Source organism: Passer domesticus, chromosome 8 (genome assembly GCF_036417665.1).
Source record: "Passer domesticus isolate bPasDom1 chromosome 8, bPasDom1.hap1, whole genome shotgun sequence".
Taxonomy (NCBI): domain Eukaryota; kingdom Metazoa; phylum Chordata; class Aves; order Passeriformes; family Passeridae; genus Passer; species Passer domesticus.
Window position 1 is genome coordinate 34,097,104 of NC_087481.1, and position 25,798 is coordinate 34,122,901.

The 25,798-nt window shown below is 40.6% G+C and overlaps 3 protein-coding genes and 1 long non-coding RNA gene across 11 annotated transcripts in view; 2 read left to right on the top strand and 2 right to left on the bottom strand.

Moving 5' to 3' along the window:
* RASGEF1A (RasGEF domain family member 1A) overlaps positions 1-3,518 on the top strand; it is a 165,649-nt gene extending 162,131 nt beyond the window's left edge. For all 5 annotated transcript variants that reach the window (XM_064430288.1, XM_064430290.1, XM_064430293.1 and 2 more), the window contains one exon: positions 866-3,518. In XM_064430288.1, the coding sequence (XP_064286358.1) occupies positions 866-890 (25 nt within the window). In that variant the 3' untranslated portion in view covers positions 891-3,518. The remainder of the gene's footprint in view (positions 1-865) is intronic.
* Positions 1-7,996, bottom strand: part of LOC135306412 (pulmonary surfactant-associated protein A-like) — a 299,646-nt gene extending 291,650 nt beyond the window's left edge. The window contains exon 1 of the mRNA XM_064430299.1: positions 7,847-7,996. The gene's annotated coding sequence lies outside the window, so the exon portion shown is untranslated. The remainder of the gene's footprint in view (positions 1-7,846) is intronic.
* Positions 7,997-10,714: 2,718 nt separating this feature from the next.
* Positions 10,715-25,798, bottom strand: part of CSGALNACT2 (chondroitin sulfate N-acetylgalactosaminyltransferase 2) — a 32,764-nt gene continuing 17,680 nt past the window's right edge. For 2 of the 4 annotated variants that reach the window (XM_064430302.1, XM_064430303.1), the window contains exons 3-9: positions 19,090-19,306; positions 18,456-18,557; positions 18,205-18,296; positions 16,699-16,911; positions 15,014-15,108; positions 13,880-13,961; positions 10,715-12,710 (exon numbers count right to left, since the gene is read on the bottom strand). In XM_064430302.1, the coding sequence (XP_064286372.1) occupies positions 12,418-12,710; positions 13,880-13,961; positions 15,014-15,108; positions 16,699-16,911; positions 18,205-18,296; positions 18,456-18,557; positions 19,090-19,306 (1,094 nt within the window). In that variant the 3' untranslated portion in view covers positions 10,715-12,417. Of the gene's footprint in view, positions 12,711-13,879; positions 13,962-15,013; positions 15,109-16,697; positions 16,912-18,204; positions 18,297-18,455; positions 18,558-19,089; positions 19,307-25,798 lie in introns of those variants that run through there. The other 2 variants (XM_064430304.1, XM_064430305.1) reach the window with 2 other exon arrangements.
* Positions 16,815-23,818, top strand: LOC135306414 (uncharacterized). Its single transcript, XR_010367223.1, has 3 exons — positions 16,815-16,938; positions 20,633-20,757; positions 23,633-23,818. It is a non-coding gene; the product is annotated as an uncharacterized LOC135306414 (long non-coding RNA).

The window sequence follows — 25,798 nt, forward strand, 5'->3', positions numbered from 1 at the left end:
AAAATTTCAGTGGGGCTTGGATTTTCATACAGCTTTTCCAGCCAGATCTGTTGCAAGATCACTGCTGGGGCTGTGAAAGAGAATATCCTTTATTTAGGCTATCAAATACAGTAAAATAATCTGCATTTGTAGCAGTGCTCAGACATGATTTTCTCAGGAGAACAAACCTACAGAGATACTAAGAAAGTGCTCTCATCACAGCCATGCTCTTACAAATCATATAAAAGGATGAAAATTTCTAGGAGTACGGTAACTGTCAGCCTACCCTTAGGGATAAACTCTCAAAGACTCCTCATCCTTCTGAGAATGGGAAGCACCACTCCCATGTACATGATGAGATCAATTAATCAGAATTTTTCCAGCACTGAATCAAGGCAGAGGGGTTTGTGAATTGTGCTGAACATGAAGATCTAACACATCTGTACCAGACAGGGGATGAACACAGCCTGCATGCCCTGGGCTCTGCTGAGGCACATCAGGACTACATTGTCCCAGACAAGACCCAGTTTCCCACTGATCCCAGCATTTCCTAGGATGTCCACGTCAGCTTTTCACTTCCAGCCCCCATGCAATGCACCTTGCATTAAACCCAGCACTGCCCAGCCTGCAGTAGTTTAGGATGACACAGAACATGTGTTACATGCCTGAGCTGATCCTAGGGGCCTGAGGTAATGTTGTACAAGTTAAATTTTCATCTCATTTTACGTCAGCATCTCCATTGAAATGCACAGATTTCTTCCAGTTGAAAATCTATCCCTTGAAGAGAGGGTCAGCTAGCGATACAGATAGATCTGTTGTCAAAAATGAAAACCTTTTTGTTGTGATAGAAAAGATGGCTTTATTTTTTTATTGTTTCGTCTTTTAGGACAACTCTGCTTAATAGAGCCTGAGAAATTTGGATCAGATTTGCAGACTTCAAAGCACATCTAATGGACATGTTTTTACAACCTGAATGAAAGACTTGGACTGAGCTAAGAAAGACCTCACTGGATGAGGTCTGTTTTGTACATACAGTAACTTTTATGAAATAAAATGTGGTAAATATTTCACATGTCAACCTTAAGGCACTTACTGAAGGGTTTTGGTTTTTTATTTTAAATATAAGGGCAGGGCCCTGTTCTCAGAGATGAAATGTATCATGGGAGATGGTATCTTATTCTATCAGCATCCAAATTTTTATTTTTTATTACTTCCACCAAAACAAATACAAATTAAAACACACATCCTAACTGAAGCCAGTGTTCAGGTTAAATACCCCATTGGACCAGTATCCTACAGAACACTCAGTATGTCTCCCTAGCTTTGAAAGGAAGGGTCTCCTTCAAATCAGCAGAATTGTTCACAGATTGTTCACAAGTGTTTGTTCCTCTCCTCCATCAGCAAATAGTGCCTTACAAGGTACTGAGCTTGTGTAGTTGTACCTTCTGACTGGGCTGGAAGTAAGGGAAATAAAAATATGGATGTCTCGAAACCAGCTACAATGTACTTTTTAAATAAAGTGGAGAATTATGGCACATGAAGTAGAGTATGCCTGCCTGTAACACTGATGGTGCAGCAAACCTATTTTTGTTACATGATGTAAAGAGATGAGAGGGGGTAACTGCTGGGGTCTGTGCGTTTGTGTGTGAGTATGTGTGTGTGCACACGTGGTGATGCACACATGTCTAAGTTTTAATACTTCTGGGAACTATCCTTTACATTCTGGCTGTCAGAATAGTTTGTGTTTTCCTTTTGAAAAATCAGGGATTTTTTTTTTTTTGTTTGAAGAGAAGAATGTCTCACCTAGATTATAATCTCTGCAAAACAGGCCTCATATACTTTTCTAGAAAGAGTGTTTGGAAAAAAAAAAATCAGCATGGGCCAGGGAAGAAGGAGAAGTAAACTCAGATGTTCAATTTGAAGTTGGCTAAAGCTTCCAAAAAGCTTAAGAAGAGTTCATCGCTGTGAATTGGTCATTTAATTCCATTGGTTCCTTGGAAAAGTCCAGTCTGCACTTACAGACAATTAAAACAAAGACCAAGCTTGAATCTTGAATGTAAGTTTTTCTAGTCTTTTGCAAGCCATGATTAACTGTCTGGGACAGCACCCACTGAAATCTAAGGGCAAACACTCTGAGAAATTAGTCAAACCTTTGAACAGGTCAGTACCGAAACCAGAGGTGATCTGCAAACCCACTGCTTGCCATTTCTTATTTCTCCTTTTAGTACTGAGTTTACACCTAATTTGACTATCTAAGTACCCGAAGAGCTTCTGTTAAGTTCAAGGTATTTATTTCCAGGGAGAAATATAGTTAGGACTTCTGTCAACTGATCTCTGAGTTAAGAAAGAAAAACAAACAGGCTCAGATGAAAAACTATTTTGTCTAATGAACAAATTATTACCCACAAATGCCTACTTTTCTTTTCCAGTAATTTTTCCTCTGAAGGCCTGAGGGCTGAATATAAGATAATAACTTGAGCCAGATAATTAGACTGTTTTTTTTTTCTTTTTTGTTCATTAAAAACAAACAAACAAACAACAGAAACAGTCCCTCTGAAGCTGGCAGTGGTCACAGCCTCCCTAATAGAGCCTTGCAGAGAACCTCTGCAAGGCCTTCTTTAAAAATGGCCAGCTCTAGGTAGATGGTGTTTGTCTTACTCTGCCTTCTGTTGAAGAAGGGGTGATATTTGCAGGACTGAGGATCTGGTTTATCCCAGCCCAGCAGACCCTCCCTGCCTGAGTGCCCACAGCCAAGGGCAGTGCCACTGTTTGATGCAGCATCTGCAAGCACCTCACAGAAATTTGCTTTATTGGCCCTGGAGCACGGTGAAAAATTAAAATGCTTTCCCTCTTTCACTTCCCCCTTGACAAATAACTTAAAATTAGAAGAGTAAGTTGGTGTAAGGAAGGGAGACAAATCAACATTTTGCTATTCCCATAGCATTGGCATCAAAGAGAAACAAAAGCAAGTTACACCATGAGGAAAGAAGAAGTAGAATACTAACTGTTAACAAGAACAGCCCAGGAAAGGGGAAGGGATAATTCTTATGACCTGCTGCTATTTTTCCTGTGCTGAAGTACTGGCCTTCAGCCCTGGATTCCAGTAAGAATATTTATACTGTATTATTACAGTGTTTTTGCACTTTCAGAGATGTTCTAGCTAGTAACATTGTCAGACACTATAGGAGGGATTGTATATCAGCTTTGTTTATGTAACTGAAGTTTAAAAGGGATGCTTAAAATTTAAAAAATATATATTTGAAATTCAATTTTAGAACACTTTCTGTAAATGTATGAAAGAGCTTTCACATGGATGTGCACTTCGCCGGTCAATCAGTCCAAGTATACACTTGAAATCCATGCAGTATCTACATTGGTTCCCCTTTATTTTCCTCCCTAAGTTTGATACATTCCTTAAATACCGTGTTTTGCTATTCTGAGCTGAAATGCTAAATATAAAGCTGTACCATAAAGCAGGATATTCTGTGTTTGACTGGATGTGCTTGCATTAATAAAAAAAGAAATTGCTTCAACCATGATGAACTTTTTCCATAGTTATTTTTCCCTTGCAAATGCATCAAACCAGAAGCTGAATGAGGTGTGGAAGGCAGTATGGTCACAGTGAGCCAACTAGTTACCTTCTGACTTGAAAAGCTGTAGTACAAAATATTTAAATTTCTTCCAACAAAGGCAAGAGCAACACTAAGCCGACAATATACAGCCACTTATGTTCTTTCTGTAGCAGTATTTTATAGATCTGATGGGGTCTGTGCTACAGAATATTTTTGTTCTCTCAACGGAAACGTTTAACAGTTCCACTGTATAAAAACCTATTGTGTCATAAGAGCTGCATTTCATTTTTCCCCCTGTATTTATGCTCTGAGCAGCAGAGCACAGGAACCTTTGCTGGCTGCAGCAGACTGCAGGGTTTCCTGTGGCAAGGTTCTGTTGGCATTTCAACACCCCAGCACCTCTGCTTGCAGCCACTGCCCTTTTTCATGCCCTGCTTGATAAAGTCACTTCTGCAAGGTCACACAAAGAACAGACAAGCACAGAGCTGTGAACAAAATCCAGCTTTTCTGCCCCAGTGCCACTGCTTTCTCAGGGCTATAAGCCTTGGAAAAAGAACACAAAATTACATCTTGGAAATGCAGGAGCTCTGGAAGTCCCCATGAGCATTTCTGATCAGTTGGAAACTCTAAGGGAAATGGTTTTGGTAACCAGACACCCACACCACACTTGCAGAGCTGAACAGTGCTATGCTCAGTCATCACAGCTCATTAGAAAAGATAATGATGTTTACCAGCATTAAGAGGATCGAGCAGATAAGAGTCTTCCTGATGGCCAGTTCACACTCATAATTAATATGAATATTGCATCCTTGAAAACTCGCTTCCAATTATGTCCCATCCAGTCATTAGGACAAATTAGCTACTTACACAGGCATAAGAGTAAACAATAAAATTGCTTTCCAGGCCCTTCACTGCCATTAGAGCACAACACAGTGTGACAAGCAGTAGCTCAGTGCCAGCAAGGTATCCTTAGTTACATTAGCAGCAATTTGATTTATCAAGTTAATAATTCCCAAGAAAGAACTTTCAGCAAATAACTCACAGGGCAAAATTCAGCTGAGCAGTTAGCTGCCAACTGATACTGGTACATCTTTTGGGGAGAAATCAGTAATTCTGCTGAGGATGTGCTGACAGATCTTCTCTCTTCAGCCTTCAATGTATGTAATTTTATCAGGGCAGCCCCAGCTTCCCAGAACAGCCTACAAGCAGTGTGTGGAAGCACATTTTGACCTTGTTCTCTGCAGCAATTGAATAGGGCTGTGTGGACAGCAAATTTAAATAATTTAAAAAATCAAATTGCAGAAAGAATTCATCTGCTGCTGTTAATGCATGTTATCAAGGATTTTCCAGACCAGTAAGCAAGCAAATATTAGCAATAGCTTCTTTCATGCTTGTCCCTGGCAAGGCAGGGATAACTGGGAATGTTTTAATGTTCCAGCACATTCCTATGGGCTCTGACAGAGGTTCCCTGACAGAGCAGGGGTTTGCTGTCCTTCACTGCTTCCCAAGGTGGACCTTGGGCTTTGGAAGAGAGAAACCACATTTGGGGGTGTAGTTCTGCAGTTACATGGAGGTACAACAAAAATTATAACCATCTCTCTAACATGGTAACAATAAATAATTGAAGCATTTCTAGTACTTCCAATGTTACAAGCAATTTTTGACATCAATGTTTTTATGGCTTCCTGACAGCACATTCAGCTTCTGCACAGAAAGTGGATGCAGTTGATTGCTGTAAGGTAACTTAGAACTTGATTGCTTCTGATATTTCTTTACATAAATAAACCAATATCCCTATGTCAGGCAGGGAGTGCTGGACATTTTGAGGCATATTCTGCCCTCTCCTTGAGATGTGTGCTCAGAAAGATATTCAAACCACCAGGAAATGCAACAGCCAATAAATCCACTGCTTCTGATCTATTAGGATGCACACTTCACAGCATTGGTTACTCAGGCTCCCAACAGCCAATAATAAAAAGCACTGAAATGGAGAAGTTCTGTCAGAAACAGTGTTTGCCAAAACCAGTGCACAGTTACTTGAAACTATTAGTAGCACCTACCAGGAAACCAAACCTCCCAAACAAACCAAAAGTAAACACACACATAGAAACAAAAAAGCCAAAAGACTGCTCTGTGGCCACACAGAGGAGCCCTGTTTACAAACCTACATCAGCACTAGGCCTGGAGACCATTTAACAGGATTGAAAGGAAGCTGAAAGTGAACACAAACCAAAGCACCAGCCTCAAACATCCTCGCCTAACCCAGGACAGAAAAGAAGAAATTAAAATTTAGTGGAAATTTGCTTCCAATATGTCTAATCTTATCTAGCTGCTTCGGATTAAGCAGCAACCTTAAAAGTAATGTAATTCTGTTTGGGGGCAGAAGTCAAATGAGTTCCAACAGAATCTCATTACAGAGAAAACTACTTAACATCTTTTTAATCCCTGTCACATGAGCACACCACAGCCTCTTCTGATTCTGATTCATATCAAATATAGCATCCTGCTATCCATCAGTGTCAACACTGTAAGTTTCCTTTGAAATATTTACACAACATTGTTTACATTCAACTCAAAGAAGATACTGCTAACAACACTCCACCTCCACAAATATCTATTAAATCAAAGAACAAAGTACAACGTATCTTCAGTAACAGCAACAGAGCACTGGGGGACTCAGCAAACACAGTTTTAAGTGATGGAGTTGACTGAAGTTTCAGATGTTGATGGCAATACCAGAATTTAATGAAAGAATGAATTATTCTTGTATGGGGACATAACAGCTCACTGTTGATGACCTGATCTCAGTTTGGAAAAAAATCAAACCACTTCTAACACATTCCAAAAACATGAAACCCAAGCAAGCAATAAATAATTTGACAGATGCAAACAAATCCATTTTGTTTTTCTATATGCTGCTTACTTCACTTTACAACTTAGAATTTTTGAGTTTCCAAGTATTCAAAAAGAAATTTCACAATAAACCAGCAGTTAAGAAAATCACTTTGACAAGGTTTTTAAGAGCACACAAACACAACCCCCCCAACATCTGTTGCATGGATGCATTTACAGGCCAGAACACCATCCAGGCTGCTCCCCAGGAAAAGCTGCGAGTCACAACCCGAGAGCAGCCAAAGCTGTCTCAGAGCTGCTCTCCAAAGCCTTCCTGAGCACCAAGTAATCTCAAAGGATTTTGTTTTTGCTTCAGACTACCTCTTTAACACAATCATTCTCCCCTGTATAGTAGTCAGCAAGAAGCCACTTGAGCTTGCAGAAGGCTGCAGGAAACGTGCAGAGAGCTGAGGCTCTCACAGGACCAAAGCCATGCTGTGCCTGCTAGCTCGTGCTTCCACAGCTCTGCTCAGCTTCACCTCCTGTCTCCTCCACATCCATCACACTGGGAGAATCTCATTTTCCCCCTTTTCCTCACAGGAGGAGCTCCCTGGCTGTCTCACAGCTGTGAATTTGCTGCCTGGGCACATTTGCCAGTGCCTCCAGCAGGAGCCAGGTCAGACAGCACATCCATGAAGGCTGTCCCGCAGCCTCTGCCTTAAATTCCACTTCTCTCCACAGATCCAGCCTTTTTTAAAAGCAGCACTTCTAGTCAAATCTGAGAGCTCACAGGTGCTGGCAAAGACACCTTGGACATGCAAATAGCAAAGCAAAGACAAAGAACCCCCCAAAAAAACAACCCCCACAAACAAATGAGGAATGAGTTAATGTCTTCTTTCACCTGCAAGTCAAGTGCAAAGTATTCTACCTAAGAAAGAAAATTCTAAAGCCCTTTCTAAATTAATCTGCACCAGCAAAGAGCTTTTACACCATTTATAGAGAAAGCTGAGAGAACATAGGTCAAAACACTTCAGTGATATGCTACAAACAAGCCCTGTAGCTACAAGGCAACCTTGAAGCTGTAAGAACTGAAAATGCTCCAGAAAAACTCAACACGTAACAAACACATTTAGAGCAGCTCAAATAAACCAGTTAAATGACCACAAACTTCAAGTTCAGAGGAACTTCTTTACCTTACACTGGAAGAGACTAAGCTCAACAAAACAAAGCTGTGTTTTAATAAAACCTTATGCAAACACTTAGACTTAAATATAAATGGATTTATTTAACATTGTACCTGCAGGTCAGAAGTACTTTTGCTGCACAGCACTTCCAGGCAGATCCCAACTGGCAGACCCTACTCTTTAGGCCAACCTCTACAGCAGCAAATTAGGTCTCCTAACAAAAAATTAGAAGCTGTTTCCTTTCTAGTGCAATCTCAAAAATAACAATAAAACACTCACCTTGCTCAAACCCAGGAGACACATTTCTCTGAAAAGAAGGAGAAGAACCTTTCCCTGGCAGCTTCAGGTCCCAAGAGAGGGGAGGCAGTCCTTGCCCAGGGCTAATGAAGCTGCCGTGGTTATTGCCAGCACCTGGGGCAGCCCTGGGGCCCAGCAGGTCCCTGCTGCTGGCTCGGGGCACCACTGCCCAAAGCAGGGCTGGCCCTGCTGCTACCAGCCCCCCCGGGGAGATGATGCTGAAATTGCCACCAGCTGGAGCCTGGGCCCTGGGAAGCCAGAGGGGCTCTGTGGGTGCTTGCGTGGCTCCCAGGTGTGTCTCTACACAGCCCAAATGCACGGCTCAGTGCCAGGCTTCAGAAAAATTATGTTACAGTACGTGCTATACCATAAAGGCAGGGTTCTGCAGAGCCACTGCAACCACAGAAATGTAAAAGAATTATTCTGTCAAAGTCTCCTTTGCTGTGAGGCTTTTGCAGTCAGAACAGGTGCAGTCCTTTGGTTTGCAATCAGGCCTAACGAGGAACAGGTGAGCATCGTTGGGCCATGAACTGAACACTGCTTAAGCTCATTAAGCCCATTTTCCTTCACAGCTGGGTAAGATTTAATGATTTATCTCCTTAAGATGTATTTGGGAGTCACAGTCACCAAAATACCCCAGGCAAATGAAAGCTACACTCACCTTTGATACACAGAAATCTTTTATCATTACACTGATGCATCAATAAGTTACTAATTTATGCTGAAACACCATTTTAAAGGTTATTTGAAGCTTTATTCCTTTCATTCATGGGTCTGACAAGGCAAAAATTTTGTTCTAGTTTCTATTTTGGCATGAACTAAAACCATTTACATGTCTGCATTCAGATACAACTGGTTAGGGCTCACCTTTCCCTCCTGATGCCATTCTCTTCTTGAACACACTTTACAAATAAGTTTTGATTTTCATAGGTGTGTGCATCTCAGAGTCCAAAGGCTTTTATGAAATTGAAAAAACCCAGTCTTTTCTTCTGGATGCAGGAGACCCAGAACTATTTCTCTAAGTTTTTCCCAGTTTTCCAACTGCATTTGCTGCTTCTCTAAACCAGTATCTACTAGTCTTATTGAATAACATATTTTTAAACAATTTCAAAAGCACAACCCACATTTGCTCCTGCAAGGGTCTCAAGTAAAAGTGCACCCTGAGCTAATCTCATCTTGACTTCCTTTAATGAAGAACATTTCTCTCTAGGGAAAAACTACAGCTTGCAAATTCCTTGGAAAAGGTTACAATTTATGTGAATAGCACGCAACAGAATCAAAAATTACTTCATGATTCAGTGGAGCATGTTCCTATTTAAATAAGTGTTACTATATTTACTACTCTAGCACTAAAACACAGTGACTCCTCCAGGAAAACACTTGGACCACAGCTCAAAAAAAGTGTGTTATGTAAACAGCATCTGTCAAAACAGGAGGACGAAGCCCAGCACTTGGCCACGTAACCCAAGCACTGACCCTGGGCACACAGATTGTCACTCCCAAGCCTGATACTGTCACTCTTCTTTGCAGTGCCCCAGCAGCACCCCAAGCTCAATAAACCCCCCCAGTGCAGGGTTTATTCTTCCTCTGCAGGCAGAGCACACATTGGGAAAGCCAAGAGCAGGTCCTGCTCCCAAGCAAGAGATTTTTGTATTTGAAGCACAACTAACTTGCTCCCTTTCTTGGATGAAGTTAGGAAACACATCCAAGGAAGAGTTACCGGTTAATGGAAAAGAGCACCCCCACCCTGGGTCACAGCTGCTCACAAACACGTGCTTGTAGCACAGTGTGGCTCTGCCCAAAGCAGCCAGAGGCTGAACACGCTCAGGTAACTGAAATCACTTTGTTTTCAATAAAGGCATATCCCACTGTTTCTGCTCTGGCTCCACTACAGAGCAAAAGCAATGGTGTGCATTCAGACTCTGGGCGCACAGAGCTGCTGCTGCTGTGTGCCACAGCAACCCCTCACACAGGTGGGCACTGCAGGGAGCTCAACTAAGACAGGGGAAACCTGGCCCTGCAAGGGCTCCTGTAAGCTCAGAAATCCTCAGCTCATGAGCCATTTGGAATACTTGTGTATATTGCCCAACACACATCTTAAATATTTCCCAGTGTTCTGACTTCAACTTCAATGCATTTGCTTCCACCTTTTGGAATAATGAATGGAAAAAAGTTTCCCAAGTGGTTCCTGGTGACTACATTCATCTCCAGAGCTCCCCCCCTGCCTTCCAGCATTGCCACCACGCGCTGGTTTTCATCACCCAGATGGGTGACACTGATCTCCCTCGCTGCTGCTGATAAGCACAACCATGCAGTGGAAAACAGCAGAACCTGAGACACCTGGACATCAGCACCCTGCCATGTTTCCACAACATGAGAACTGGGACAAGGGGATCCTCCTGAGGCAGCGTCTGAGAGCTGAGGCGCAGCAACGCTGGGCCTGGGCCGTACCTCTGTGTGCACTGCAGGCAGTGCTGGGGTCAGTGAGAGGCATTTTCGGATACTTGTGCAGCCAGGACAGCAGCAGCTGACCTCAAGTTTTAAAGGCTGGAGTCTCAGGATAGTGCCCCACTTGTATCTTCACCAAAAGTCATAATACCAGTGCATTTAATCTTGTCCTCACCAGTACCTTACAATTTTTGTTAGCAACAACCAGGATACCCAAGTAAGGTACATCTGGGGTAAATTTAAGTTGTCCAAGGAATAAACTCTGGTATCTGGTCTGTGTAGATACCTGAGATGCAAACTGAGCTGGCTGAACTTCTCACTGCAAATATTATTTGAATCCCAGTTTTATGCTCTATATAATATTATTGTAAAAGCATATTTCAAAGAAACAGCTTAAAACAATTTCTAAAATGCAGAAATTCCATTTATTATATTGAGAATATCAATTGCAAGAAGTCCTGCAATGCATTCTCTTCACTCTAAATACAATACAGTACACTGTTCTCCACAATAAGTTACATAAAGGCGCATTTTATATACATATAAAAAAGGATCAGTGCCCAGAACTATTTGCACAGCATATCTGCTAGTCAGAAATCAATCATTTAAATCTTCAGAATTCTTGAGCAAAATAAATCCATAAACAGATCTTAGTTACCTGGTTTGAGAAAGGTTTTCAACTAATATCTAAATTCAGCAGAAACCATGCAAATGGTTTAACCACTGAATTAGCATTCTTTGCATTCATTCTATAAACAAACGTATTAAAAAACGAGGCATGCCATATGGTATCATATAAGACAACATGGAGAAAAATGACCTGCCTGCATTTGAACTGTTTATGCATCCCAAAACACCCAAAAGGTAAGTACCAAAGTAGTAGTGCCATTGTACAAGGCACTAATGAGAGCACAGCATAATTCCACTTAAACATGCTCCAAAAACCCAATAAGCAAAACAAAACAAAAAAAACAAAGAAAAAAAACCAACAAAAAACAAACAAAACAGAACACAAAAAAAAACCCAGAGGAAAAAGAACCAAAACCCTAAAACATCGTCAAACTGAAAAAGTGAAGAATAAGGCTGCTGGGATGATCAGTGTAATGAAGAGCATTGTATAAAGAAGGACTGTAATAGCACTTGCTTTTTCAGTCACTGTAACAACTATATGACACCTTACAAAAACATGTCAGGAAAATGCCCAAAAGAGAAAGAATGCACAAGAAAACATTGGCATAATAGCAAGCAGGCCTCTAATAAATTCATATGGGAATGAAAACGTGGTTCCTCAACTTAAAGGATGAGATACATAGGCTGGGCCTTGGAATAAGAAGGAGTGTGGCCAAAAAATATTTAAGCAAACAAGTTTAATAGCACAGCTCAGTTTATAGAAGGGATATGGCATCTACTGTAGGGAAAGAGCAGGCACAGAAACACCCAGCTGGAATGTTCCCAATTTGTCTGATCCATCACTGAAATAAGAGGGTGGCATTTCCTTTGCAGTGTGAACTTCCATTATATGCTCTAAAATTCCACTTGAAAGGATTTTCCTTCCCACCCCCCTAAATTATTCTCTATTCAACCATGTCAATGTCTGTTAATACAGCAAGTGTGGCAGCAAGCCCTTGCTGTGGAATCAGCACGTCCATATACCTTTCATGGTGAGATTATTTCTCAACACCTTTCCCTTGTTTCTACAATGGAGTCTGAGTATAGTATCCTTCTAAAGTCACAGTGCAGTGAGCCATACAGACTGAAAATACTCAAGACATGAAAGATTATTTCATTTAATTCTCAAAAGAATGCAAACATAAGAACAGAAATGTACCACATGGAAAAGTGTTGAATTGTACATTCCACAGATTTTTCCAGTTGATACTGCAGACACTTTCCTTGAACTACATGTGCTGTCCAGCCTAGCTGAGGTTGTGGAACTCACACGATACGTGAGAGCCTATCAGCCAAAGGATTACTGGGAAAACAAACACGAGAACCAAAAACCCCCTAGACTGTTCTTCACCGAAGAAGAGAGGCACTGCATTAGTAAGCTGATTAAGGCTGTGGAAGGGTGCTGGTTCAGTGTGAATCGGCAGTCGGGGCGGCCCTCAGCGCGCGGCCTCGCTGTTAGTCCTGTAGGCCTGCTTGCGCAGGTGCGCCTCGATCTCCTCGCGGAACACCAGCATGCCCAGGTGCGAGTGCGACGCCTCGTTCATGGCCTTGGACTGGATGCACATGCGGTACTGCTCCGGCGTCAGCTCGTCCGCACAGTGCTTCTCGTGCCACAGGTGGAACAGCCCCGGCACCGGCGTCCTGACCACCATCAGCTCCCCGTGCAAGTACTTCCTGTACAGGTGGACATCCTCGCCGCCCCAGCCTTTCACCTCCAAGTCAAAACCCCCTAGGAAAACAGCGTCAGAAATCGTTATCTGGGCACACAGGCAAGAAGAGCAACACTTCATGCATAACGTGTTACCAGATCTGGCACGACATTCCAGAAATTCTGTAGCAATTAACCAAGCTTCCCATGCCATGGCATGCCAATTTGAGGGACAGGAGCTTCAAGGATACCACATCCTTTGTGGTGGAAACTGCCCAGGACACAGATCTGCTGACTTCAGAAAGTCTCTTAGAGCAGTGTCTCCAAATTGCATTATGCATGACATCCCCTGTGACAGCTGCAGAAAACTGTAGGCAAACCTCACTCGCTATGCTTTTGAATTATTTTTAGGAAGCATAATGGATTTTAGCAGCAGGAAAATGAAGCAGTCATGCACCATATAAGAAATCCTCTCTAACAATGCCAGCAATTACTCCACAGGTCACAATTCAAAAGGCTGGATTAAAGAAAGGAACACGGTTCACCATTTTAAATTCTCTTGTTCTTCCAGGACCACAGTGAAGAGCTCTTGTACAATTTCAAAACTCCAGAATGATGAAGTCCCCATTTAGCACTACCATACAGATGGCAATATGACTGCTCTTAGCAATCAGCCTGCATTCAAGCCACCAGACAGCACGCAGGGCTGTGCAGTTACATCTTCTGGCAGATTTACATCTTCTGGCAGACGATGCTCACCACTATCTTCCACATTTAAGCACACCAAGCTGTTCTCAGTTTTAAGAACATGCCACAAGGGGGGGCAAAGCACATTGCTAAAGACTCCAACAACTGTATTCAACTTCTCTAGGTTATTTAAAATAAAGGATTTGACTGCTTCTTGTCTATGTGAATGGCTTACTTGAGTGACATGTTTCTTAAACCCGATTAATTTGCTTCAGACAGACACAAAGTACCAAAAAAAAAAAAAAAGAAAAACCACCAGTATTCAAAAAAATTCTAGAATGAAATGTTTCTACTAAAACTACTCTGTCTTTTAATACACTTAACAGATGAGACATCAAAATCCAGAAAAGCTGATTTATCTCATTGTTCAAACTTGTCAAGCAAGTCTGACTGCTGGGCTTGGGGAAATAATACAAAAAAATAAATGTATTACTTTCCTGTCATTAGGTAAGACCAGAGAATCACGTTTTAAACACAATTTTTTTTCTTTAGTCTCATCTTACCAACAGTCAGAAAGTCTGTCCGATATTGACAAGTCATCCCAAAGCCAAAATCCCTCCAGAAACCAGAATCCTTCTTGTGTACCTGCAATTTTAAACCAGTATAATTTTGAAATGTACAATACAACCAAGGAGGCACATTGTACTTGGTTTTGCAGAAAGTTAAGCTTTTCCAATCATCTTTACAGTGCAGGATAGAGCATAATAACACTTCTGGTATTTCTGTGTCATGCACTCATGTGGGCTTCCCAGTGACCTGCTGCTCACTTCACCCTCTGCCTTCCAATTCCACTCAACCTCACTGCAGTTTCCACAGCAGTTTCTGCTGCACCACCTCTATTTCCTATGTATCTGCCCAGACCAAGCAGTAAATTAGTCCATTGCTAAATCATCTATTCCCAACACTCCATTTCCAACCCATTTTCTAAGGCCACATTTGTCTCTTGATCTGATATGATGTGAAAAATAAGCTTTGTGATTGAAGTCAACAACCATAATACTGTTAAGTTTAAAAGAGTGAACAGAAGAGCTGTCAGGCAGGGGCTCACTCCTCCCTCAGCTGTGATTATCCAAGAGTACATGCAAAACCTTCCCTCTGGCTTTCAGCAGGATCCTTGCAAACAATGTAGGGAATGAGGGCTATTATGTTCTTTTAATACAGCTCTTTATTTAATACAGTTATTTAACACAGTATGAAGATACTGCTCTCTTCTTTTCCACCTCTAAACCTGTTCATCCCAGAAGTCTCAGCTGAAAAAAAACTTCATCTGTGCAGTCTCTCAAAAGAGAGTCAGACTGAACATGTCATTCAGAGGTTTTTACCTTTCACCATTGCTTTGCTGGAACATAAGATGAAAGCTGCTGCCATGCAATGCCACCATCCTCCTAAAATACTGGCTTGTCAAGCCAGAATAAGCAGCAGATCAGAACTACCAACTTCATTTGGTTAATTGCAATTACTTCTCTTAAACAAGGCGGAAGGTTTTTTTCCAAGTGCTTTGCCCATAATGGAGAAAACTGTTTAAATATGCAGTGCCAAAGGTCATAAGATATTCCAAAGAGACTATTAAATTACACTTAATTTTGTTTTAATACAAAGCACACCTAATTCCACCCAGAATAAATCAAGCTGCTTACCAATTGCTGCTCCACAGGAGGTGGTATATCTTGATTGGCATAGACAATAGCAGGATTGTAAAGGCTGAATACCACAGGATAGAAAACTTTTTTCCCTGGAAGTCAAAAGACAATTGTTATTCACTGTGGGCATGCTTTCTGAAGGCAAAAAAAAACCAGAAACACTCTTTTTATGTAAAACATTACCTATTAGGCATCTAATGGAAATAAGCAAAAACAAATTCTAGCTGCTAAGATTTCCCACCTGGGAAGCCTGTAACATCCAGTGGGGCAGAGCCCTTAGGATTAAAAAAATACATATGTATGCATATTACACATATTACACTTGATTTACATTTATATATAGTTATACATGTTTGTATAAAATATTAGATATCTCAGTATCATTCTAGGTGACTGAAAAATTCCTGCAATAATGGTATGCAGTAAAACTAAAAATAATCAAATCCAAGTAACACCTTGCATTGTTGAGTTTTATGAATTTATCTCTGTCCACAAACATATAAAAGCAGGTACTTACTCCCAGGATATCCTGCAAGGGCAAAAAACACCATGAGAATCCTGACTATGCTGAAAACACCAGTTCTTTTTCTCTTACAGAAGCCACGTAAATATTTTTCCACTGATGTCTTGCATCATTAATGCTGCAAAAGTATTGACAGCAATCCACAAGAATATTCACTATCCTGAGTTGGGCATGAACTCTCTGATGGAGTGAGCAGCATTTTCAGATCTCATTTGAAACAAAGGTGACAAACTGCTAGTATGAATTTCAAGCAGTCTCTTGAACTCTCTTTCTTGTTAAAGCTCACAAAAGACTCCTCCCCAAAATTTTTCCAATTATTTATACAACTTGTTTCATGAAGAACAGAGACAGAAATGAAAGAAAAAGCAAGAAACAGAACCCAAATATCTGGCTTCTGAAGAATTTTCTTGCGTGCTTGTTAGAAAAAACATCTATTGATTCCAAATTGACATTTGGAGAAAATTGTTTCTGACTGCAACAAATTTGAAACAAGAGTAAGCATTAAAAAAAGAACCCAAACACAGTTTGACAGGAGGTCTTCAGCAGCATGCTTGTTAACTCAAGAAAGCTTTACTCTTCTTGGCAGAAGCTTGTAGAACAAGCAAGCATCATAAATACTTAGAAAAACAATCAGAATATTTCAGAGCTTGGGATGGAACAGTGGAACACTAGCACAGTCTCCATAAGGAGCACACTGTAGCTCTAATGAAAACCATTCCTTTGAGACATGTCTTGGCCATACATGTGTGAGAAGAGATAAGCCAAACTTGTTAGAGATTTCAACATAACAAAAATCATCTTCCACTGCAGAGCATTACACTGAGTTTTGTTATACCAATTTACATGAAGTCTAATTTTTAAGCCAATTAAATTGTCCAGCTTTCTTTCCGACAACTAAACCTGAAGAAAACATGAAAATTTTATGTTGTACAAAAAAGACAACGTGTTCTTAAAACAAGCTACACTAAGGCAGAAGTTATTTCTCAGTCTATATGTTATTGCCTTTTGTGCAGAGTGTGATTCATTTTCCAGGGTGTGTGGTACTGAATAAGCTCCACCATTCTAGTTGAGTTTTCCTTGTTTTCTATATGCTCAGCACAGATCAGTTGAAGTCAAGCAGGGTGACAAGGCTCCCTTCCAGCAACAACAGGGGACATACCGGGCTCAGCGTTTAAGCGGCAGCTGTTGAGGAATTCGGCTGTGAAATAAACATCAACATCACAGAAGAACATCAGGACCTCGCCCTTTTCCCAGGCTCTGGCACCCATGTCAAGTCCTCGGCCTCGGTTAAATTCCTCATTCAGAGAGACAAGCGTGTAATTGTGGAAGTCAGTTTCTCTACAAGAAAAACAGAGCCAAACCCAAAGTAAATCTGTGGGGAGGGGCAGAGGGACCATTGGTAAGTTTTTTTGCATTTTAAAGGAATTTAATTCCAGAAATTTGAAAACAGTTATATTATCAGAATGATGATTAAAAAAAAAAGATCTGTTGGACAACACTTAGTTGTCCTTTTCAATTTTAAGCCTTGTAAAATGATAAAAACCAGTCTTTGTAACTTCACTTGGTGTTTAATCATTCAGACATATTAAAAGGCCTTTTGTTAACTGACGTGAATTAAAATAATCTCTTGAATTACAATGGCATCTAAAATTTGTCCCCACAAACCAAGAAGTCCTGACCAATAGAAATACCTGTCTTCACTAGCTCAGAGAAGAGGGCAAACAGGAAGCCAGTCCTGGCATCACCAGACTCATGGGGCAAAGGCCACCTGTGTGACAGTGCCACCATAACCCAGGCCCTTTGCTTCTCCTCGCTGTTCACCACTAGCACACATGCCTGTGCTCACAGCAGAAGAGGGAAGGAGCAGACAAAGGAGACTGCAAACACACTCAGAGAACATCTTAAAGCAAAGTTAAGTGTCTACTTCAGAGACACTTCAGAGGACAATGCTTGAAGTTAACAGGGTGAAGTTGTTCAACAGCAGCACCATTAAAAATATACAGAACCAGGTAAATGCCCAGTGAGCCTGCAGCACTGACTCGGTGCTCCAGGGACATCTCACAGGGAGCAGGCAGGTAGCAAAGGCCTCAAAAATGGAGGGGCATAGTACACAGCAGGTGCTAGGGAGACTGCAGCAAAAAATGCAGAAAGTCTCTCCTCCCTTCCTACAAGATGCTGGCCTTACATGTCAGGCCAGCTCTCCATCACATGCTCCAAGCTGGTGACAAAGTAGCCTGTGCCTAGTCCACAGAGCCTGGCCAGCATCCTGAGACAGGGATCACACCAGAGCTCAAGGAGAACAGGCCCCCAGCCCAGGGACGAGTGCAAGAGCTCAGGTGGTGAAGGAGCCCACTGGCGATAGGGTCAAGGATGCTGACACCTGTCCCATCTCTCTGGAACAAAAACCATAAATGACACTTTTGTGAATTTTACATCCATACTGATGTAATGCTTCTGCTGAGACAGCCAGGATGAACCATGCTTAAAGTTATTTTACAGCTGAGAGTAAGTACAGGCCTACTTTGACTACTACATTTCTCTTCCTTATCATTAAATAAAATTGGTTCTCCAGTGAGGCAACTATTAAAATGTACATCCCTGTTCCAAAGAACTTTAAACTCTAATCAATCTGTTAGCATGACTGAATATCCACTGCAAAACTCACCCCTGTTGTTTTTTGGACTGTCAGAAACCTCAAAGTCTTTTCTGGCTATAACTTGATTTTTAGTAGTCTTCAGGAAACCTTTGCAACCTAAGCTGTAAAATGGCAACCATAAATAGTGTACAGTAAAAAATTAATAAATTTCCTAGTAATCTGTAACAGAGTATAAATTTTATTTGGATATTTCTTCATTCTTTTTTAAAAGCTGTTTAAAATATCAGTTTTACTGACTGATAGTGGACTGCTATACTTACCTAGCTACAGATTCTAGGATGCTTTTTACTTCTGATAGACCATCTTGTCCAAAGTATACAACTGTGAGGTGAACACGCTTATCCTGATGAATACACACATCCCTATAAGCACAAAGGTAAGCTGGTATTAGTAATTACTTGCAACACAACAAAAAACTTCAGGTACTTAAAAGCTACTGCATTAAAAAGAATTAGCAGATTGAAGTATTCTGGTTAGTCATCAAAAGGCTGCAAAGAAAACATGAAGAGATGCTTTCCTCTCTTCTTTCCCCATCTTGCCCATTTACACCAGAAGGTTCCAATACTGTGTGTCACATTCCAATACCTTATTTCATAAACAGGCACTCTACAACTGATGCAAATACAAAAATTATGTTCAAGATCATCTGTGTCCAGGTTTACAATGACCCTGACTTTTGGTCATTTTGCTGTAATTCGAGAATCTCTTAAGCTCTTTTAGAAGGAATGTTTTCTCCATACAGTAGGTTCAATTACAAACATTCCAAGGCAGTTGCACACAATGTTGGAATCATTAGCTCTGTTGCAACTCACCCAGAACAGGAATTCATTTTGAAAAGAAAACAAAATACTGAAAATCAGGAACATAGCTCACTATATAATCTCATGCACCTACCTAAAGTTTTGCATAAATTGTGCAAATGCCTCAGTTCTTCCAGCAAGAGGAACAATAACGTTAATGATCGATCTAGAAATATCGACTGTTTCACTCTTCACTTTCATGAGGGGTCCAAAAGGTCGGAACAAGGTGACATGCCTGTACTCCATGCCATCCATCTTCTTATAAAACAGCTCATACTGTGTCCCCTTATCTCTTTCTGTACGATAGTAACCTGAAGAATAAGTCACACAAGTAATATGTAAAGTCAAAGATCCCAGCAGTTTTATTTCAGACACACTGGCTTTCCTTACAAATAAAGAAGTGAGGGCAAAGCTTCTGAGTTTCTCCTAAAACTGTATGAAATTTCCACAAACTGTTATCAATCACAGTCACCCTTCTACCATTTTAGGTCAGACATGAGAAACAATCCCAAATGAACTCCAGCTTCCCCTGCTTCTCAGAGACAACAGGTTTCATGGTCCTATGCCAATCTCTCAATCGGAGCTGGGTCTTCCCAATAAAAAGGGAATTCAGCTATTTGCTAAGGAAAAGGACGGTTGAAATCTAATATTGCCTGCTCTTAAGCCCTTCAGTAAGAATCTAGCCCTGAGCTAGCCCACAGTAAAATCTGAAATCATCTGGCCAGTAATCACCACAAGAAAAGCACAATTTGTTCTGCGGTCAGAACAAATGACACTAACTTGCTTGACAAAGTCTGCAAAATCTGACATGTGGCATCTAAACAGAACAACTGTGTGATAATGCTGGAATGCTTTTAAATTGTTTTCACTGCTGACCAGTAGTTAATGCTTCCTATCTGATAAATGAGTGGTATTTCACTACACCCATAGTCTTCCAAGGACATAGGCAGAAGTTTTCTATGTGGCTGTCACACTTGAGGACAAAAGTACTAGTCACTCCAGAAACAGGACTATCTGCTGAGAGATATTTTACCCCTAATGAGCAGAAAAAAAATCTGTCCCTTTCAGAACATGGTCCTTTAACTTAAGGACCACCAAAGAAGGAAGTTAAACCAAAAGACTTTAATTTTACACCACTTAGGAAAGGACTGAGGCTCATCTGTGGTTTTGACCTTACTAAGCTCTGTGTTGCTAATTCCATATCTATGCTAACCTGAGAGTAAGAAATGATGACAGGAAAAATCTTCCAACAAAAATGCCTTATGTTCATCCTATCTCTGCTCTGCTCTCACCAGCAAGGAAAAGATGTATTATCCAGAGGAATCAAAAGCCAGAATGAACTGGCATTACATTCCAGTTAAGTGGCCACCCAGACCATAGATAAAGTTACAAAAAGCTGCATATTCCCAAATGTGATGCATGCCCCTGCCCTAACACAATGCATTTCCTTTCACCTGGCTGCCCTGACCTGCCCCTTCTCCAAGCCAGTGTCCTCAGCAGCTGAAATTCCGCCCAGGCCTCCCACCCAGAAAGCAGCTGGTGGCAGGCCACAGAGCAGACAAGCCATGCTGGTGACACAAAAGGTTCTCTTTTGTACCCAGCACTGACATTGTCCTTTTTGTTGTCTTTTTTTGCAGCTGATATCAACACCAGACAAAGTATGCAAAGGAAGCAGCTCTCAGCCCTAGAGCAGCTTGGGCTTGACTGTCTCAGGAACCAGAAAGCAGGGATGGTGGAGCTTTGTGTCTCTCCCTATGCCCAGGTAAGTATTCTCCAGGTTCCCTTCCTTTTCAATAGAAGAAGCAAAGGAATGTGCATACCACCTTGACCTAACTTCTTTCTCTATATCCCAGATTCCATTTACAAAGAATCTTTTCCCTAAATCTACCTCTGTGTTCCTCTGCTCCAGCCTCCATCCCCAAACCAAACCCAGTTTCCTTCACTGATGTTCCCTTCTTCTGCCCAGCAGTCTCTCTTTCACAGCAAGCTCCTCATGCCCCTCCCATGCTCAGCTCTGTAATCCAGCCTGTCTTGTGGACAAGCACGTGCACTGGCAGACCCAAAGGACAATGTGGATGACCACCACAGAGGGGCTGTGGGACACACGGTGTGGCAGAACAAACTGGTCACACTGGAAGCCAGTGATGACTGAACCTCTCAGCTGAGAGGCTTTTACCCTTTGAACAAAGTTCTGCAATGCTCTCCTTGAAGAGACTGAAATTCACATTTATGCTTTTGTCACCACAGAGATGCATAAGTATGCACCACATTTTAATGCTTATTTTCAAATCATTATTAATTACAAGCACTGAAAATGGTGTTTCAAACAATGAAAGCCCACAATGCTGACTGCCAGAAGCAGCACAAGATTTTACATCCCTCTCAACCCTTTCCCCTTCCAACTCTTTGTGCTGCACACTCCAGCACTGTAGGCTGAAAACAGCATCTTGGTTAACGGAGTAGCTGATGCACCACGGTGCTCATACATCACATTTTCATGTAATAGACAGCAAATACTTTGTACCAGGACTCCTGGGGAAATTAGCCTTCGGTATTTTATATTTTATTATTTTGTCTGCTATCCAACAGCTGTTTACAGATAAAATTACCATATACAACATAAGTGAAGTTTTTAAAAAGCATACCAGCTGCCAATAGCTTATCTTAAATCAAATGATAAGCTTAGATGTCAGTCTACAACAGAAGGCTGAAGTACAGAGTAAAAATTTCTAGACAAATTAAAAAAAATTAAACTAAAGCAAAACGCACTGCTGTAACTTCATAAAGACCTTAATATGCAAATTCAAATATGAATAGTGCCTAGCCAACATTCAATTGCTGAAATACAAGATTCCAAAATTTTGAATCTCAACATGCTACTGAAGGCACATTTCTTTTAAATAGTATGTACCCCTAGAGTCATTCTCCTTGCTATGAGCTAGCTTCTGTTGCTAATCTACTAATTTGAATACCTTTATGAGACTAAAGTTTCTAAGCACAGAAGCCAGATTTGAGAACAGGCAGAAGAAGAACCCATATCTGGTTTACTTCCTAATCTATTCAAGTTTTTAACACTTGGAACTGACTCATTTAATAAAACCTGTTATCTCACCTTCCAACTAGCATACACTGGCTGCCATCCAAAAGAGAACTCCACAAGCAAGGAGGTAAAAAGCAGCAGAAATAATTTAACAGCTGCTATTCCTGGTCCATGAAGCTTTACTCCCTTTGCAGAAGTTCTGCTTCTCCCCAAACAAATTAAACATAGGAATCCTGGGGATCAGTTACTATAAAAGCCAAAAAGCTGCTCTTCTATTGCTTTGACTATTACTTGCTTTACTACTACCAGGAAGTGTTTGGTCTATGGATGGAAGATGGATTTTGTGTGTTTTAGAGTTCTCCACTGAAGTTCCCAGGACAGTGGCCAGCTGCTGGTCTTCTGCAGCACACAGGCAGGGGCTGTTGGCATGACAGTCCACTCTGTTCTATGGATGGCAAGCACTTGGAAGCTTGCAGTACTGGAATAAAGGATTTGCACATTCCAAGGATGAGTGGGGGTGGGAAGTCTTCCTTTTCAATGATGACCTAAAGAGAGTTTCCTGATTTTGCCCAGTTTCAGTTGGAAACACAGAAGCAAGAGAAATGGACCCAAACAGCACTGCTAGACATTCAATAACAAGACCTTTATTAGCAATTAGCTAATTGCCAGTTAGCTTCTGAAAACATGCTTCTATTTTCCAATGGTTAATTTTAAATATCTGTGCAATGGAAGAGCTTGTAATCTCTTGATTAAAAAAGCCAATTACACTGATAAATGTAAACCCAAATAAGCCAGTTACACTGATAGTGAAGTGTGTTCATGAAGGCTCCTCAAGGCTTCTCTATCACCATTCAATGCCACACACTTCTGGAGAAAGTATTACCTCTGTCTGTTCCCTATTATCTCCTCTGAATATTATATCCTCGTCTCCATTTCTCAATATTATCAAATACTGATCTCAAAGAAATCTATTTTTAATGGAGGACTGTCTTAGAACATGCAGTTCAGCAATCAGGTCTATTGTTCATAATCCTAAATCCAACAATTTGTGAAAATATGTCAAATTGCATCTTTTATCCTCTCCAGGGATACTCATCATCCAGGGGGAATAGGATACTCTTGTTTCTCATACACTTAGATCTAATGTAAACACTAAGAAAAAAACCCAAACAACTTCAAAGGGTTTCTCAAACAGTAACTGCACAACAATACTTTTTTTCAGGTCAGATTTTTGTTCTGTTAATATTAGAATTCTGGAAATTTCATTATGGGTTGCTACAAAAGAAAGCAGGTACAGCAAACAGAGCTGAGAAATTTGCTGGTTTTCTCTTCATCAGCAGAGCAAGTCAACTGAGCTTTGTGAAAAATAATTTGAAGTTTTCAGAAAGTATCTTTGTAGTTGTAATACACACTTAGAATTTTTTTTTTCTTAGTATTATTGCTCAAAGCCTGCACATAACCATGATGTGGCTATGACAGATTTGCCTTATCAGAATTCCAAAGGAGACCTGGATCATCACTTAGTCTTGCAACACTAAAAAAAAAATAACATGAGTTTGGGAACCACTTGGCCAGAGTGCTCTCTGTTTGGATGCAGCTTCCTGGCACCACCAGCAGAAGACAGAACATCTTCGTGCAGAGCCACAGAGGCTGAGCATGCACCAAGGCAGCTGCACGAACAGCTAAATCAAGGACAGCAAAAACTCAGAGTGGTAGCAAGAAAGTTGGCATCCATCAGCATGCATCTGGAACTTTTCTGGCCTGCCCAGTAGTAAGAGTAATAAAAATCAGCAGATTCAGACTACCCTGAGTATTATGGGCTAATTACGTGTACTTTTTAATAAAAAAGTTTATTTAGGAAATTCCTATTTTTAAAACAGGAAGCAGAGAGATTTTAAATTCAAGTTATTAGTATTAGTTGCCTCAAGTTACTCCAATAAAGATAAATCCTAAAACACAGTAAGAAAAAAAAATTCTTTATGTTTTTTCAAATGAAGACAATGATACTCAACTAACTGGGCCTCAGTGGCAACATAAATTCTGGGAAAGAACTTCAGACATTAAAAGACACCATTAAGTAAAATCATCTATAAGAAAAGATATTCTAAACTTAAACAGTCACCAAACTCTCTAAGGAGAGAGTACCTGAAAGTACATATCATAAAAAATTACATGGTTCAAAGTTTAGTCTGCTATTTCACAAGTCTGGAAAAAGAGCAGACATAATTCCCAGAACCAAATATTGACCTATATGAAAATAGCCTGTTGAGGTAACAAGCTAGAAGGCTTCAGAATAAAAATTTCCTGTAGCACAGTTTTGTGGGTAAGTTTTTGTACATAGATATGCAGTAGTTTTGAGGAAATAAAAACCTGCAAGTCAGAAGATAAAATCAACTTATCTATACTGAGCATAAAACATGATGGTTATGTATTAACTAATGCAGTACCATGTCTTGTCTTTTTTTTTTGTGAAAAAAAAAATCCACACACCAAGTTTCTCAGCCTCCAGTTTCAAATTGCACAATACTCTAGTTTTACTCACAAACCACTTATTACAAAATAATTACCAACTAAAGAGGATGTAGAACTTAAATTACTTGCTTCAACTGAAGCCAACTTTTAAAACTGTTTCTCTAAATGAGCAACACTAATCCAGCAACAATTTTGATGTGCTCTTAAGACAGTTACAGGACCTATTCTGATTTCAGCTGATACATCAAATCTGCTAGGCAATTTGATCCTACCAGTTTAGGACAGCTTAAGGGACTAAGTATTTTACAAACAGAATGGCATCAGCTTTTCAACTGGACTTTCATCAAAAGGGGAGGCACAGGCAAAGGCAGAGCCTGTTTACAGGGCTGCAGGGAAAAGGATCTGTGTGTACCATCACTGGCTGGGTCTGCTTCTTACCTCTGACTTGTGGAAAAACAGGGGTGGGGAAAGATCTGCTAACATTCAGAAGATGCTTTTTTTGCTGGCTAAATTAGCCACTAGTATTTGCACATAAAAACCCCACAGAATACCCACACAACCCACAACTTCTGTCTGAATAAAGATACCAACAGATCTAGATAACACTATGGCTGGTTGCTAACACACCCATATGCAGCATAAAAGACTTGTCTTTCCCTATAGCCCCTGTAACCCTGTGTTTGAAGTTACTGTCTTTACAGCAAAAGGAAATTAGTGTGATTTCCAAAAACAAATACTGGTGTGAACAGAGACAGAGGTATGAAGTGTAATTCTAAGGTCCTAAAACTACCTGCTTTCTTGAATGCCTGTCATTAAAGGCAGCACACTAAAAAAATCAACAGCTATTTCAGTCATGGTAAAATAAAAATCCACTTGAGTACAGGCAATATCTAAAACAGCAATGGAAAAGCAGCAGAATACTTAATGTAGAAATAAAGCCCAAGAATGATAACCCCTAGAAAAAAATAATAGGGTTTTAAATGACAACTGTGCTACAAGCCTGACACAGGCTGTGTTGCACTGACCCAGCTGAGTGGATTTCATAGCCTGTACCACCTTCTGGAATGAAGAAGAGTACTTTCATCAAACTTTAAACACAGCAGCTGTCAAAACCAGACTTTTTACACTTCAGACCAATTACATACATCATGTGAGACTGAAAGACCCCATTATTTCAAGGTCAATGGTACCTTTCTCCAGCATGTTTGCTTAATAATACAGACATCAGTACTTACTTCAGAACACCTTCTATAGTAATGGTCTGATACCATGGTCCAACTTTTGGTCTTTA